This window comes from Oncorhynchus mykiss, chromosome 13 (assembly GCF_057628025.1).
Source record: "Oncorhynchus mykiss isolate SJ-2025 chromosome 13, ASM5762802v1, whole genome shotgun sequence".
Lineage (NCBI taxonomy): Eukaryota > Metazoa > Chordata > Actinopteri > Salmoniformes > Salmonidae > Oncorhynchus > Oncorhynchus mykiss.
Genome location: NC_143034.1, coordinates 33,970,102 through 33,986,749, shown reverse-complemented (window position 1 = coordinate 33,986,749; position 16,648 = coordinate 33,970,102). Strand labels below are relative to the sequence as shown.

The window sequence follows — 16,648 nt, the reverse complement described above, 5'->3', positions numbered from 1 at the left end:
AGTTATCGTCTTTACAATTTGACAATGACATATAAAATACTATGCTTCCTTTAAAGGGGAAATCCGCAGTTGCTATTTTTGGATTTATACATTGATGTATCCATTGATTCTTGAGGAATATAACTTAGAAATGCCTCATGAGGGGCCTCTCGAGTGGTGCAGTGGTCTGCGTCACTACAGATCTGGGTTCGATACCGGGCTGTGTCGCAGCCGGCCGCGACTGGGAGACTCATGAGGTGTCGCACAATTGGCCCACTCCTGTGGCGGCCCAGGCGCATGCACAATGTTTCCTCCGACACATTGGTGCAGCTGGCTTCCGGGTTAAGCAAGCATTGTGTCAAGAAGCAGTGCGGCTTGGCGGGGTCTTGTTTCGGGGAGGACACACAGCTCTCAACCTTCACCTCTTCCGAGTCCGTACGGGAGATGCAGCGATGGGACAAGAGTGTAACTACCAATTGGATATCACAAAAAGGGGGAGAGAAAAAAACTATAAACAAAACAATTTTATGCCTCGTGACATTATTTCAACTGTCACACCCCATCTGAACCCCAAATATAAGCTTGTTTTGCTCCAATGTTTGTAAACATTGTAAATGTAAACAAACACTGTATAGCCTCACTAGGGGGCAGTATTTTCATTTTGGGAAAAATAACGTTCCCAAAGTAAATGGGATATTTTGTCAGGACAAGATGCTAGAATATGCATATAATTGACAGCTTAGGATAGAAAACACTCTAAAGTTTCCAAAACTGTAAAAATATTGTCTGTGAGTATAACAGAACTGATATTGCAGGCGAAAGCCTGAGAAAAATCCAATCCGGAAGTGACTCATGTTTTGAATGCTCTGCGTTCCGATGCGTCTCTATTGAGCAGTGAATGGGCTATCAACCAGATTACTTTTTCTACTATTCCCCAAGGTGTCTACAGCATTGTGACGTAGTTTCATGCCTTTATGTTGAAGATTAAGCGTAAGCGGCTACATAGCGCAAGTGGTCACCTGATGGCTCTCAGAGTGATTCTTGCGTAAAATAGGAGGTAGCCATTTTTTCTCTCGCCCCTATTGAAAAACCAATTGTCCCGGTGGATATATTATCGAATAGATATTTGAAAAACACCTTGAGGATTGATTATAAACAACGTTTGCGATGTTTCTGTCAATATTATGGAGCTAATTTGGAATATTTTTCGGCGTTGTCATGACCGCAATTTCCGGTCGATTTCTCAGCCAAATGTGAAGAAACAAACGGAGCTATTTCGCCTACAAAAATAATATTTTTTGAAAAAAGGAACATTTGCTATCTAACTGGGAGTCTCGTGAGTGAAAACATCCGAAGCTCATCAAAGCTAAACTATTTAATTTGATTGCTTTTCTGATTTTCGTGACCAATTTACCTGCTGCTAGCTGGACATAATGCTATGCTAGGCTATCGACAAACTTACACAAATGCTTGTCTTGCTTTGGCTGTAAAGCATATTTCGAAAATCTGAGATGACAGGGTGATTAACAAAAGGCTAAGCTGTGTTTCAATATATTTCACTTGTGATTTTCATGAATAGGAATATTTTCTAGTAATATTTATGTCCGTTGCGTTATGCTAATTACTGTCAGATGATGACAACGATCCCGTTCACGGGATGAGAGTTACAACAAGTTAAGGATCCACCCCCTTTTTTTTTTTTCCCCTAAAATGACATACCCAAATCTAACTGCCTGTAGCTCAGTCCCTAAAGCAAGGATATGCATATTCTTGGTACCATTTGAAAGGAAACACACAAGTTTGTGGAAATGTGAAAGGAATGTAGGAGAATTTAACACAATAGATCTGGTTAAAGATAAAAACCAACCGTTCTTTTGTTCTTTTTTTGTACCATCATCTTTGAAATGCAAGAGAAAGGCCATAATGTATTATTCCAGCCCAGGTGCAATTTAGATGTTGGCCAGTAGATGGCAGCAGTGTATTTGCAAAGTTTTAGACTGATCCAATGAACCATTGCATTTCTGTTGAAAATGTTGTATCAAGACTGCCCAAATGTGCCTAATTTATTTATTAATAACGTTTCATGTTCAGAATTGTGCACTCTCCTCAAATAATAGCATGATATTATTTTACTGTAATAGCTACTGTAAATTGGACAGTGCAGTTAGATTAACAAGAATGTAAGCTTTCTGCCAATATCAGATATGTCTATGTCCTGAGAAATGTTCTTGTTAATTACAACCTCATGCTAATCGCATTAGCCTATGTTAGCTCAAGCATCCCGTGGAAGGGACACCACCAATCCCGAAGAAGATTTATTAACGATAATTTGTGATATCATGGATGGTCAATCCTCACATCCAATAGCTCTGTCTATGAATTTGAGAGTGGTTAAATTTTCCCGGCCCATCCCTCAGGTTATTGCCAAAACAGAGGCGGGGTGTCCGATTTGTTATTGTTTCAACTGCAGATTGGCCCTGATTTCAGTTTGACAAAAGTAGGAAAGCAAATGAGATGTACCGTTTACATCTGCAGCACTTAATCTTAATGTGCACAGAGATGCTGCCATACCAGTGTTTTACACTGAATCTGTGTGTCCACCAAGTGGTCCAAAACTGTGAGAAAACAATGGCTGAGACATTTGTATTGACAATGATGTGGTAAAGTACTGTGTTTTGTGTAAATAGGAGGTAAAGCGTCACAATTGCTTTTTATAATTATTCTTTATACGAGTGTGTGTGTGTCTATGGCTGTGCGACAAGCCATTGGATTTCACTTAGCCAGTTGTCCCTCATGGCTACTTTGAGTGTTTGTGTGAGTATGTGCATACATATGCATGCGTGTTCTTCTATTTGTGCGCACGCGTTTGTTTTTACCTGTGAGACGAGGCGCTGGTTCTCACTCAGCCAGGTCTCCCTCATGGCAGCCTTGCGGTCAAAGCGGCGAGCCAGCTGCTCCAGTTTCTCCTGTCGAATCAGCTCTGTCCTCAGAGACAGCTCCCGCTCATGCTCCGCCTTCTCCAGTCTCTCCCAGGTCTACCATAGACAAAAGTCAAACACGCAATATTAACTCCGGTATGTCATATGGACAAGACAGACCAACATGAACATCGGACGTTATTTTTCTGTTCATTTCTAGACTATTCCACATGTTGAATTGCCACCATTTCCCACCAGTCTGTCTTGTACCTTACACATACACACTATGCCAACGGTGGATTAAACTCTTTCATAATCTCACAGTTTTATGTCCGGATGCAAAATGTATGAGTTGGCTGAATAACTCCCATTGTAATAATTATACCATAGTAAAACGCCTACTTACTAATAATAATACTACCACACACCAAAGAAAGACTACCAAACACCCTGACACAGACAAACAGGAGAGAGAGATAATGAAACATCCAGTTTTTCACTAAGACAAAACATTGGTCAAGGCTTAGGGTAACTTTGACCCTAGACCCTGATCTTGAGTCAGTTTAGCATTTTCTCCACTAATGGTAAAAGTTAGGATTGGGGGAAGGGAAACTGATCCTTAATCTGTACCTAGGGAAACGTCACCCTAAAGCGTTCGTCAGAGACTACAGGCATCACCTTGTTAATGTCAGAGATGAGTTTGCCCTCCCTGGGCATGTAGACTTTCTGATTGTTAGCCCTCATCTTGCTCTGGATGGTAAACAGAAGCACCTCCAGGTTGCCCTTCTCAGTAAACCTGATCGATAAAAAGGTAAGTGGTTTTGGGGGAGTGATATTTTGACAGCGCATAAAAGGGCTAATGTCTAAACACATCATATTACTTCCAAGTTTGCAGGGTCGCACTTATTTCAAAGCGTTTTTGGAATGCAACAGTCACGTCTTATTTCTGCATCGTTACATACTAAACATGCATACCTTATCGCTTCAATTCATGGACATAGCAGAACTAAAATTTTGAAGGAAATTCCACTACAAGCAGGAGAGAGGCGTGCACCCAGAATGTTGTGCCATTCATTAACATTAGGACTTGACATTTTTTGCTTTAGGTAGTGACATGAGTTTTTCATAAAAACATTGGTTCAGAAGTTTGGAACAAAGAATTTGTGATGTTCTGGGAATGTCACAGGAACAGTAACCAAAAAAGGGGTCAAGGAATGGCAAGGTAACTGGACAATGTTACACCTTGAGTAAATATTATAGACATTTACAAATATTCTTAAGATGGTCTTAAAGCTGAAGATTGCCCATCTTGTCGGATCTCCATAAGTGCATAGGGGTTGCATTGGGGTATAGGGGATCATTTGGGATTGGGTGCTGGCGGGGGGTTACTCACTTAGGGGGTTTCTCAACCGTGCGATATGTGTTGAAGGCTTGAAGCTGCTGCTGCACCCCGTTTAAAGAGTTGGCAAACTTGCGATTGTTGAGGATGATGATGGTCTGCTCGATCCACTCCAGCAGGTCTGAGGCCAGAGACTCGTACTTCTCAATCATCTTCTCTGTCTCAATGGCATTGTCCAGTACCTAGCGGAAACAAAGAGTATTTGTTTTCTTTCTTTTAGTTTGGCCTTCCTGAAGTGCCAGATTGACAGTTTGCACTTTTGGTACTATTCAATTGGTTTCATTATGACCTCAATCAAGTACAGCTTGACATTTTTTATACTATTTGAATCCAAATCTGAAAAGCTCTTACTCTGCCCCGAACAACTGAGGCAACTTGTTGACAACAACCCAACAAACAAGCATGAGATAATTTGAGATAATAAATTGAGAATAAACGCTGAGTCACCTTCCCAATACGTTTCCCCTCGACTTTCAGGGCCTTCATTTTGGAGAAGTAGTGGTAGTATGTCACCACGTATGTGATGACAGACTTCTCATCGGGGTGGTCCACACTGATATCTGTGAAGCAAAAATGACATTTCTGATTGGTTAATACAATTTGTAGGTTATAGTGACAATGATTTGGAACATGACAAAAATATTAAAAGAAGATCTCCTTTTGTATTTCATTATTTTGTATGACAGGGCAGTGGGAAGGTAAAGCAGGTGGAAAGTGGCAGACATGGCTCAAATCCCCATCGCCAGGGGGTATATGTAGTCTGGAGTATGCAGCACTATCACTGGACCAGAATCTGGCCCCTAGAGTATTTTAAACATTCCAGTTAAGTTTTTTACTATTTTATTACGTTTATTTGGATAACAAAAACATAAGTAACAGTACAGTCGTAGCCAAATGTTTTGCGAACACCTGCATACAGATCTCCAATCTTAATTTGATCACTCTGTGGTCGCAGAGAAGCAGGGACAAATTAAGATAGCGTTTGTGTGTGAAGAGTTCAGTAGTGGCCAAAAGTTTTGAATGACATTAATTTCCACAAAGTTTGCTGCTTCAGTGTCTTTAGATATTTTTGTCAGATGTTACTATGGAATACTGAAGTATAATTACAAGCATTTCATAAGTGTTAAAGGCTTTGATTAACAATTACATTTAGTTGATGCAAAGAGTCAATATTTCGTCTTTTTCAAGACCTCTGCAATCCGCCCTGGCATGCTGTCAATTAACTTCTGGGCCACATCCTGACTGATGGCAGCAGATTCTTGCATAATCAATGCTTGGAGTTTGTCAGAATTTGTGGGGTTTTGTTTGTCCACCCGCCTCTTGAGGATTGACCACAAGTTCTCAATGGGATTAAGGTTTGGGGAGTTCTGGCCATCGACTCAAAACATTGATGTTTTGTTCCCCAAGCCACCTACTTAGCAATTTTGCCTTATGGCAAGGTACTCCATCATACTGGAAAAGGCATTGTTCATCACCTAACTGTTCCTGGATGTTTGGGAGAAGTTGCTCTCAGAGGATGTGTTGGTACTATTATTTTTTCATGGCTGTGTTCTTAGGCAAAATTGTGAATGAGCCCACTCCCTTGGCTGAGAAGCAACCCCACAAATGAATGGTCTCAAGATGCTTTACTGTTGGCATGACACAGGACTGATGGTAGCGCTCCGGACAAGCTTTTTTCCGGATGCCCCAAACAATCGAAAATGGGATTCATCAGAGAAAATGACTTTACCCCAGTCCTCAGCAGTCCAATCCCTGTACCTTTTGCAGAATATCAGTCTGTCCATTATGTTTTTCCTGGAGAGAAGTGGCTTCTTTGCTGCTCTTCTTGACACCAGGCCATCCTCCAAAAGTATTCGCCTCACTGTGTGTGCAGATGCACTCACACCTGCCTGCAGCCATACCTGAGCAAGCTCTGTACTGGTGGTGCCCCGACCCCTCAACTGAATCAACTTTAGGAGACGTCCTGGCGCTTGCTGGACTTTCTTGGGCGCCCTGAAGCCTTTTTCAAAACAATTGAACCGCTCTCCTTGAAGTTCTTGATGATCCGATAGGTGGTTGATTTAGGTGCAACCTTACTGGCAGCAATATCCTTGCCTGTGAAGCCCTTTTTGTGCAAAGCAATGATGATGGCACGTGTTTCCTTGAAGGTAACCATGGTTGACAGAGGAAGAACAATGATTCCAAGCACCACCCTCCTTTTGAAGCTTCCAGTCTGTTATTCGAACTCAATCAGCATGACAGAGTGATCTCCAGCCTTGTCCTCGTCAACACTCACACCTGTGTTAACGAGAGAATCACTGACATGTTGTCAGCTGGTCCTTTTGTGGCATGGCTGAAATGCAGTGGAAATGTTTTTGGGGGGATTCAGTTCATTTGCATGGCAAAGAGGGACTTTGCAATTCATCTGATCACTCTTCATAACATTCTGGAGTATATGCAAATTGCCATCATACAAACTGAGGCAGCAGACTTTGTGAAAATTAATATTTGTGTCATTCTCAAAACTTTTGACCACGACTGTACACTGAGAAATTATGCGTTGCACCAGATTTAGCTATTTTCTATATGCACTCCTCTACTACATAGAAGAGCATAGTTCAGAACTCACCCTCTGGGTCCAGGAGCTTGGTAAGCCCCAGATGCTGCTCAGCCAAATTGAAGGCATTCTGCAGGTTGTGGTGGGCATTAGACTTTTTCAGCTTGTCAAAGTCAATCAGGTCTGGCCTTTACACGAGACAAAGCATCATTCAACAGCACCAGTCGCACAGTATACCACCAAATAATCACAAGGTAAATACCCAGATGTAATTTACCTGTTGAAATGTTAGTTATGTTCCAATATCTCAAAGATTCAACACAATTATACCAACTGACGTACAGTAATGCATCAATAAATCCCAAAGACACCAAAAAGTAGTTATTTGAACATTACTCTTTTGTAAATAAGAAAATAAATCATCAGAAATGAGGGGGGCTGGAGGTGGGATAAAATATATATATATATATATATATATATATATATATATATATATATATATATATATGGTCATTACAGACTGTGACATAAATCACAAAGGATAATTGGTCTGAATTACATGAGAAAAATTATCTGAAATATGTTAGTAGCGTTGTAAAATGTGACCCACAAGGACATGAAGGATAGTTGATCCAAACAGACTCTTGTTACCTGTGCTTATGGATGAGGGCATTGAATGCCATGCCGTCTCGCCAACTGGTGCTGAAGTTGTGAATGTTCACGTTTGGATAGCTATAAAGAACAAAACAGAGAACAACAGATATGACTGTGTGTTCAATGTTCAAATTCATTCCCTAAGCAATTTCTATATAATTCAAGATGTGGATCTTCTTCTGGAATTTCTTTACTGACTTGTTCTGAAAGTAAATTAAAAAGTCACAATGGTGTTGCTGTCTAAATAAATGTATATCTTAAGGAGGATTGTTTAAGTCAAGCGGTGGAACTGAGAGCGGTAATGTAGATGACCCAAGTCGAAGTATTTCAAATCTCGAAGAAACGTGTCTGAAAGCAAGTCAATCACTCACCCAGCAGTCTTCATCTGGCACCAGAGGAGCAGGGCATCCTTGGCTGATCTCTTCTCCTTGTTGTCTCCATCAGTCTCAACGCTAATGTCCTGGATCTGTCACACAGACAATGATACAACAGCACCTGTGAACAGTCTCAAATCAAAAACATTTATTTGGCACATGCGCTGACTATAAGAGTTGTAGACTTTACTGTAAAATGCCTATTTACGAGCCCTTTTCCAACAATGCAGTTAAAAAGGTAAGAAAATGTGATAAAAAAATAGTAATACATGAAAATAACAATTACACGGCTGTATACAAGGAGTACTGGTACCGAGTCAATGTGCTGGGGATACAAGGTAGTTGAGGGGATTGAGTTAACGTGTAAATGTGGGTAGGGGTAAAAGTGACGAGGCGATCAGGGTAGATAATAAACAGAGCAGTGGTAGCGTGTGGGAAGAGTGGGAAACAGTGTGAATGTGTGTGCGTGTATGTAGTGTGTGTATGTGTATGTTGAGAGTGTCAGTGTAGTATGTGTGAGTGTGTGTGTGTGTGGGTAGAGTCCAGTGAATGTGCATAGAGCCAGTGCAAGAGAGTCAGTGCAACAAACAAACAAAAAAGGGAGTCAATGCAAATAGTCCGGGTAGCCATTTGATTAACTGATCAGCAGTCTGATGGCTTGGGGATAGAAGCTGTTCAGGAGCCTTTTTGGTCCCAGACTTGGCACTCCTGTACCACTTTCCGGAGAGAACCGTCTATGACTTGGATGACTGGAGTCTTTGACTTCCTCTGACACTGCCTGGTATAGTGGTCCTGGGCTTTACGCACTACCCGCTGTAGCGCCTTGCAGTCTGATGCCAAGCAGTTGCCATGCCAAGTGGTGTGCTCTCATACATTGCCTACATATCTTATTCATGTCATAACATAATCTTTATGTAAATAATTGACTGTGTAATATGCGTGCTGAGGACAAGTTAGTATTAGATCACTGTTATAAAGGATGAGGCCTTACAGTAAATAAGCTTTCAACACTCTGTTGGAATGAAATCAGCATACTGGCCAACTCTCCTCATGGAGAGCAACTGGGTTTGTTGCTCACATACCAATAATAACATACCTGATTCAGATAATCGAAACCCTGCTGTACACAGGGGGTCTCCAGGATAATAATAGAACACTGGCTAAGTGAGAGTTCAAACCAGACAAATTGATGCATAAAAAACACAGCAATTCAATGGTTTTCAACAGGAGCAGTGCTTTGGGGGAGGCCCTCGGGTTTAGTTGCAAAGACTTATCCATCACCCAATTGAAAACCTAGAACAGCATTTCTAGCAAATCATTTCTCCCCACCAGACATACGTTTCATGCGTTTTGGATTGAAGACTCTCTTACCTGGAACCTGAGAATGATGGTCCAGATGAGGCCCAGGGTGAGGCGGTGGTTGCCGTCAACGATGTCATGCGAGCCCATGTTTTCCAGGTGGACCCTCTGCTCCTTGAGGAACTGCAGGGCCTTGTCCACATTCTCCAGGCAGTGGATACGCATCCGTCCCCTGGTGGGCTTGGGCTGGGGAGACAGGACAGGACACCTGAACACGTCAGCTACAAGAGATTTACACGTTTTTATTTACATTTTTAGTCATTTATCAGACACTCTTATCCAGAGCAACTTACAATCAGTTGAGAGTGGCTGTAGGTTAAAAAAATAAGTTGGTGACACTTTATTTCTTATTATAAGCATGTACAGTATGAGCCCTTACACTGTCTAACTATAAGGCTTCCCCAAAAAATTATAGGATTATACATGCCCATGGCATCATAATGCATTATACTTGTTGGCCTAAAGTTAAAGGGATAGTTCACCCATATTACAGAAAATTACACATTGCTTTCCAGTCTATGGACAAGGTATGACAGCCAGCCATGCTTTGGTTTAGTTTTCCTGTCACCGTTTTAGCACTTGTGGCATAAATCCCATACAAGTCATGGTACCGATATTAGCATTTTTCGCACATCAAGTCCAAATCATCCAAAAGTATCTGAAATTGATTGTGAGGATAATATCAGTCCCATGACTTGAATGGGATTTGTGCCACAAATTCTAACACGTTAGCATGTGGAAACAGTGCCAGTGAAACTAAACCAAAGCATGGATTGCTGTCATACACTTTTTTACATTTTACAGACGCTCTTATCCAGAGCGACTTCATACTTTTAAATATTTTTTTTCATACTGGTCCCTCATAGGAATCTAACCCACCACCCTGGCGCTGCAAGCAGCATGCTCTATCAACCAGCTCTACCAACATAGTTACACAGAACTTGTCCATACCTTTTCCATAGACTGCTTACAGGGTAAGGAAACCAATATGTAATTTAGTAATTTGGGTGAACTATCCTTTTAAGTTTGAAATGATATTGCCATGCCATTAGAAAGTGTGTTCATACTGACATGTAGTTCTGTTTTTGTTTGTACATTACATGACCAAACGTATGTGGACACCTGCTCGTCGAACATCTCATTCCAAAATCATTGGCATTAATATGGAGTTGATCCCCACTTTGCTGCTATAACAGCCTCCACTCTTTTGGGAAGGCTTTCCACTAGATGTTGGAACATTGCTCCGGGGACTTGCTTCCATTCAGCTACAAGAGTATTAGTGAGGTCAGGGCACTGATGACTGATTAGTGAAGAGTGATTCATCACTCCAGAGAACGCATTTCCACTGCTCCAGAGTCCAATGTCGGTGAGCTTTACACCACTTCAACCGATGCTTGGCATTGCGCATGGTGATCTTAGGCTTGTGTGCGGCTGCTCGGCCATGGAAACCCATTTCTATAAGCTTCCGACAAACAGTTAGTGTTAGCAACGGGTGTGGCTGAAATAGCCAAATCGTCTCATTTGAAGGGGTGTCCACATACTTTTGGATACACTCTATAGTGTATCACACTTTTACAATAGCCTGGTAGTCTACATGAAATCAAAAGAGCAATCATGGTTGCAAATTCAACCTGACCCCCAAAAAAAGTCCTAAAAGTGAAAACTTAAAGCTATTTCAAGCTCACCTCAAATACATTCAAGTTTAAGTATATGACATGGGTTTTATATACACAACATGCCACTTCTTCACCCTCCTAAAAGCAGAGGATGCAGCTGACCATTTTAATCTGATGAAAGTGAATGAGTAACCCGGCAATAAAGCAGCCCTCTGCCCTCTGATGTGCGTGGAGACTTTACTCTGAGGTGTGGTTTTGGAGGAGCAGAAGAGGGGGGGGACTAGGCCTTTGTGCAGACAGGGGGAAGTCAACCCTATTCAATCAAAACCGCTATCTGGGTATGACATTTAAAAAATTGGAAGCAGGCACGTTTGGATTGAAGTACTCAGCAAAATGGACTCAATAGTGTAAAACAAAAACATAACCGCTTACTTCATTTAAAATACAGCACTGTACATGCCTAGTTTTTCCACTGTGTTGAAAGAAGAAAATGTATCCCCGAAAACGGATGATGGTTTGGATTGAAAAATGAATTTTTTTTAACTTACTGTATCTTAACACCATTTGATTGACACCCAAGTGAGAGTGAATAAAAATACAATGAACAAATACACTGCTGACCTCTAAGGCGTGTGTGTGTGTGTGTGTGTGTGTGTGTGTGTGTGTGTGTGTGTGTGTGTGTGTGTCTCTGTGTGTGTGACATGTTCGCCTGAGTGTGCTGTGTGGTGGAGCAGGTCTTTGAGATGCAGATGTATACTCTGTAGGAGCCGGGAGTGCAGCGCCAGCTGAGTAACAATGACATAAGCACTTTTCTACCAGACCATGAGATCATGTGAAGGAAGCCTCATTCCTACAGTCTCTACAGGTTCACTTTCCTTAATCATTGCTGAAAGGTGACGTACAAAATGTGGGGAGACCATGGCTTGCATTTTTATATGCAATGCATGTACGTACACACACAGCCGGGTATTCTACATTTTAAGCAGACGTTCTTATCCAGAGCAACTAGGGATAAGTGTCGTGCTCAAGGGCACATGAACAGATTGTTCACCTAGTTGGCTCAGGGATTCGAACCAATGACCTTTCATTTACAGGTCCAATGCTCTTAACCGCTGGTAAGCACATTCTGTATGTATAGATTATTGAATTATGTCATAAAAAAGTGCTAGGTAGTGACAAAAAAGATATTCAGTGCTGATGAGAGGTGACGTACTGGTAAAAACATAGGTGGGTAAACTCCGATAGCTGTAAATAAAGTAGTAGTCCCTTTAATTTCAATACATTTTCCCGCAGTAAGTGGGTAAATGCTCGCACAAAATAAAAAAAAGGTCTGTAAATGACATTTAGGTGTATTTATCCTCCACTACACCACTACTTCTCAGTGCTTATTAATACATGACTTGAGTACGATCTATTTACTGGTTTCCATGATACCTGAAGAGACACATAACAGGGTCAGAAGAACACTGGTATGGGGCCTATGCAAGTCGAATCATCCTCCTATGTGTTGCACAATATCCTGGTAACCTAATCTGGTACCAGACCTGGGTTCAAATAGTATTTACAATATTTCAAATACCTGGAGTTTTTTTACTTGAGCCTGCCTGTAGTGCCAGATGGGCAGGGTTTGCAGTTTTGGGACTATCCCATTGTTAACATTGCGCCAGGAAAGGTCAGTCAAGCGCAGCTTAAGTACTTGAACAATTCCAAATACTATTTGGTCCCATGCCTCTACCTGGCAAATAGCTGTTACCTGCTGTGCCTAAACTCAAATCGAGTTACACATTGACCAGGAAAGTGACAAATTAAACCCGACACAAGGCATGCCCAGAGGAAGTAATCCATGTCTTGTAGTCCTTTATCACAATAGGAAATGCAAAAATAGGAGTTGGGGATTACAATAGCCAAGTACCGTAATACAATACAAAAGGGAAAGCCCTTTGAGTTTTGAGCATCAATTGCTGTTCGTAATTGCACACATGTATTACCCCAAAAGCCACATGGCATAAAGCCCACAAAGTCAACTCTGGACCTCAAAGCCAGTTCCACTGTCACACCCTGATCTGTTTTACATGTCCTTGTTATCGTCTCCACCCCCTCCAGGTGTCGCTTGTTATCCCCAGTGTATTTATCCCCGTGTTTCCTGTCTCTCGGTGCCAGTTTGTCTTGTATGTTCCAAGTCAACCAGCCTTTCTCCCGTACTCCTGCCTTTGCTATTCTCCTTTTTCTCGTCCTCCCTGTTTTGACCCTTGCCTGTTCTGGACTCTGTACCCGCCTGCCTGACCATTATGCCTGCCTTGACCTTGAGCCTGTCTGCCACTCTGTACCTCCTGGACTCTGGTTTTGACCTTTTGCCTGTCCACGACCATTCTCTTGCCTACTCCCTTTTTGGATTATTAAACATCGTAAACTCCAACCATCCGCATCTGAGTCTCGTGTCATGATATCCACTACATTTTTTTCATTGTTCAGGGCCTGGGACTGATTTAGACCAGGGACTGATTTAGACCAGGGGACACAAGGTGTGTACAATAAATTCAGGTAGAACAGAAAACCAGCAGGCTCCGGACCTCATAGGGTAAGAGTTGCGTGCCCCTGCAATAGAGTATCCTTGGTAGATTACATTATGGGTTGTGCCTTGTTGGGTATTTTCTAATAGAGTGAGATATCTTATCGGGCGCCTTGTACACGATAACAAGTCTGGACAGCGGACTCTTTAATGATATATGGCTCGGACCGTGTGGAAATCTTTTCCCGACATCAGCAACAACAAACAATCCCAGACAGCCCACCTGCTTCAATATCTGCACTTTAGTAATATGCACTGAATCTTCAAAACAAAACAGGTGAATTCAGATGAAAGCTATGATCCCTTATTGATGTCACTTGTTAAATCCAACTTAATTCAGTGTAGGTGAAGGGGAGGAGACGGGTAAAAGAAAGATTTTTAAGTACTGAGACATGAATTGCGTATGTGAGCCATTCAGACGTTGAATGGGAAAGACAAAATATTTAAGTGCCTTTGAACGGTCTATGGTAGTAGGTGCATCAGTTTGAGTGTGATAAGAACTGCAACACTGCTTGTTTTTTTTCACAATGAACTGTTTAGTGTGTATCAAGAATGGTCCACTACCCATGGGACATCCAGCCCCCCACCAGGATGCCCAGCACCAGAACATTACAGGCATTTCCGGCAGATAGCGGGTTGACTGGCATGTCGGACCCCATGAACACTGGGTACTGCGGGTCGCTACAGTACTGTATGCATCATGGGTCTTTCCACCAATGTAACTTAGTTCCAAAAAAACATTGGATTTCACCAAATGTTAACATTCTATCATAAAGAGCACGTTCAACTTCATAAACACGTTTTCCCATGTCAAGAGGTTAAATGAAAAAAAATCACTATAGTAGGTGCCAAAAATGTAACAGGGTTGGCGATTTCATCTTAAATCAGTCAGAAATCCCATTGTGACAGGGGGAATGGAAGCTTGTGGTGTGCAACAGGGAGTGGTAATTGAATGCAAACTTCACAAAAAAAATTGAATTGTTAAAACCTTTCCAGCCTGTCTATCTATGGGAAACAGGGTTGACGTGTTAGGGTCAACCCGCTCAGTTTTCCACCACAAAACACCAGAAAATTGCAAAAGAGTAGAACCCAACTGACAAGCTTTTACACTGATTTGGCTATTAGATGTTCAATGTTTCTTTAGGAGAGAAAAAAAAAAGTGTCACCTCATTAAAATGAGTGTTCAGTTCACGTAGCAGGGCTGACCTTAAAACGAGGGACAGATGTAAATGAATCAGTAATCACAAGAAATAAATCATCTTCAGAAATGACAAACTTAGGCATTACAATGATGGTGAAACTTGGAGAAATCTTCCTAGAAATACACAGGGTTGACAGAGGGACATGTCAAAATGCTGAATTTTGGCACTTTAGTATGTCTTTATTCATATTAATTGAAGTACTCAGTTCTCCGTGTGGTCTATATTAAAAGGGCACTTCATTTAATATAACACATTTTTAAAAATGTAATATAGATGCAAAACTGCTACTTAAAATATCAAATGGATGCAAAAGGTACTCTTTTCATGGAACGCCCCTCAAGTATCTCAGAGTAGAAGTTCTGATCTCAGATCAGGTCCTCCCTGCCCATGTAATCTTATTCATTGTGATCTAAAAGGCTAAACTGATCCATATAAGCCCAGGTAGCACGGTACTCACCAGTCTCTCCCCAGACAGCACCTCCAGCAGTTTGATGAGCATGCGTCCATCACTCAGGTCCCTGTACAGGTCCGTGATGCGGCAGGACACCCGGGAGAGGTGAGAGTTCACCCATTTGGTGAAGGTCTTCTTCTGCACTGCTTCGCGCTCATCTGGAGAGAAAAGAAGACAGGGAATAAAATTAAGAAGGAAGAAATAAAGAGAAGCTATGTCAAAGTGATATGTCATTAAATTGACTGGGATATGAAACAAGTGAATTCCTGATGACGGATAAGCAGAGTTGGGGTAAAAAAAAATAAACATTTTAGCAGACATGCTTATCAAGAGAGACTTACAGGAGCAGTTAGGGTTAAGTACGTTGCTCAAGGGCACATCGGCAGATTTTTTACATAGTAGGCTCAGGGTTTTGAACCAGTGAGCTTGTGGTTACTGGCCCAACACTCTTAACTGCTAGGCTACCTGCTGCCCTATGTTTGCCAAATTAGCCGTGTTGGGGAGTAGTGAACTACATGTAGTTCAACTAGTAATTAAACTACATTTTGCCGTAGCTTGGTGGTAGATTAAATTAAAATCTTGGTCATGTAGTTAATTGCTTTTTGACCATGTAGCCGTGTAGCTAACTACTGGAACAACACACTACTTTTTGGCAAAAAGAGAAGAAAATATGGATGGAATACACAGTATTTTATCATTTGTGGGGCATCAGACGTTCCTAAATCTCACTCTAAATATCGTTGGTCTTTAAGATTGATCTGTTTTGCAATCTATGACATTTAAGATATAGATATTATAATTTTCCCAATATAGCTTTGATGTAGTAAACTACTTTGTCAAAGTAGCTTTAGTTAAGGCTATGGAAGATAATAATGCTGGAACAAGACATTGAAGTATAGTTAACAGCTCACACTGTCCCTATACAGCCTGGTCTTTTAATTTCAAGTCTGAAATACTAAAACTTGAAATACTTCAAGTCTGAAGTAATAATAGAGTAGTGATCTAACTAATCAACTACTGTAATCATCCCCTGATTAACTGAATAAGGTGTTATAGTGCTGGGCTAAAGCATATTTATAATGTCTACTCCCTGGGTCCCCAAGGCTAGATTGAAAATGTCAATAAGATTGTAAGACTGCCATTCAGATGTAACACTTTTTACGTAAACAAAATAAATACTGTGTTGCTAAGTAATGTGGCTAATGATGGAACCCATGTGTCGTTATATACAGTAACAGTAATGATACTCATTGTATAATATGAGAGGTTTTGGTCATTGTGGGGTGATTGGCCCGCTTTGCCACATGCAACTCATCATCCATTCATGATCCGGATATTAAAACAACTAGACTGGATTGGGACTGGTGGCCTTGCCTCTTCAGACCTATTGCAGAATGTCTTACGGCTTCCTCTCCTGGTCTCTCCATCTCCACTGAGATGAAGGAAATGGACAGGTGAACGCAAACGCTTGATATGCGGTCGACCATATTGTTTGCCATCTGTTCTGGGTTCTCAGGACAGTGTGCATGAAAGTGAGGAGACAAGGGGAGAAAGCCACTGCAGACTAATGAGGTATATCCATAGCATTAAA

At 41.4% G+C, this 16,648-nt stretch overlaps 1 protein-coding gene across 3 annotated transcripts in view; it reads right to left on the bottom strand.

Annotated features, from left to right (window-relative positions):
* The window catches only part of LOC110486056 (spectrin beta chain, non-erythrocytic 1), a 107,905-nt gene that overhangs the window by 49,015 nt on the left and 42,242 nt on the right, over positions 1-16,648 (bottom strand). For all 3 annotated transcript variants that reach the window (XM_036942361.2, XM_090196059.1, XM_036942362.2), the window contains 9 exons: positions 15,064-15,215; positions 9,232-9,405; positions 7,858-7,952; positions 7,484-7,564; positions 6,905-7,020; positions 4,744-4,856; positions 4,291-4,478; positions 3,576-3,693; positions 2,856-3,014 (listed from right to left, as the gene is read on the bottom strand). In XM_036942361.2, coding sequence (XP_036798256.2) covers positions 2,856-3,014; positions 3,576-3,693; positions 4,291-4,478; positions 4,744-4,856; positions 6,905-7,020; positions 7,484-7,564; positions 7,858-7,952; positions 9,232-9,405; positions 15,064-15,215 — 1,196 coding nt within the window. The remainder of the gene's footprint in view (positions 1-2,855; positions 3,015-3,575; positions 3,694-4,290; positions 4,479-4,743; positions 4,857-6,904; positions 7,021-7,483; positions 7,565-7,857; positions 7,953-9,231; positions 9,406-15,063; positions 15,216-16,648) is intronic.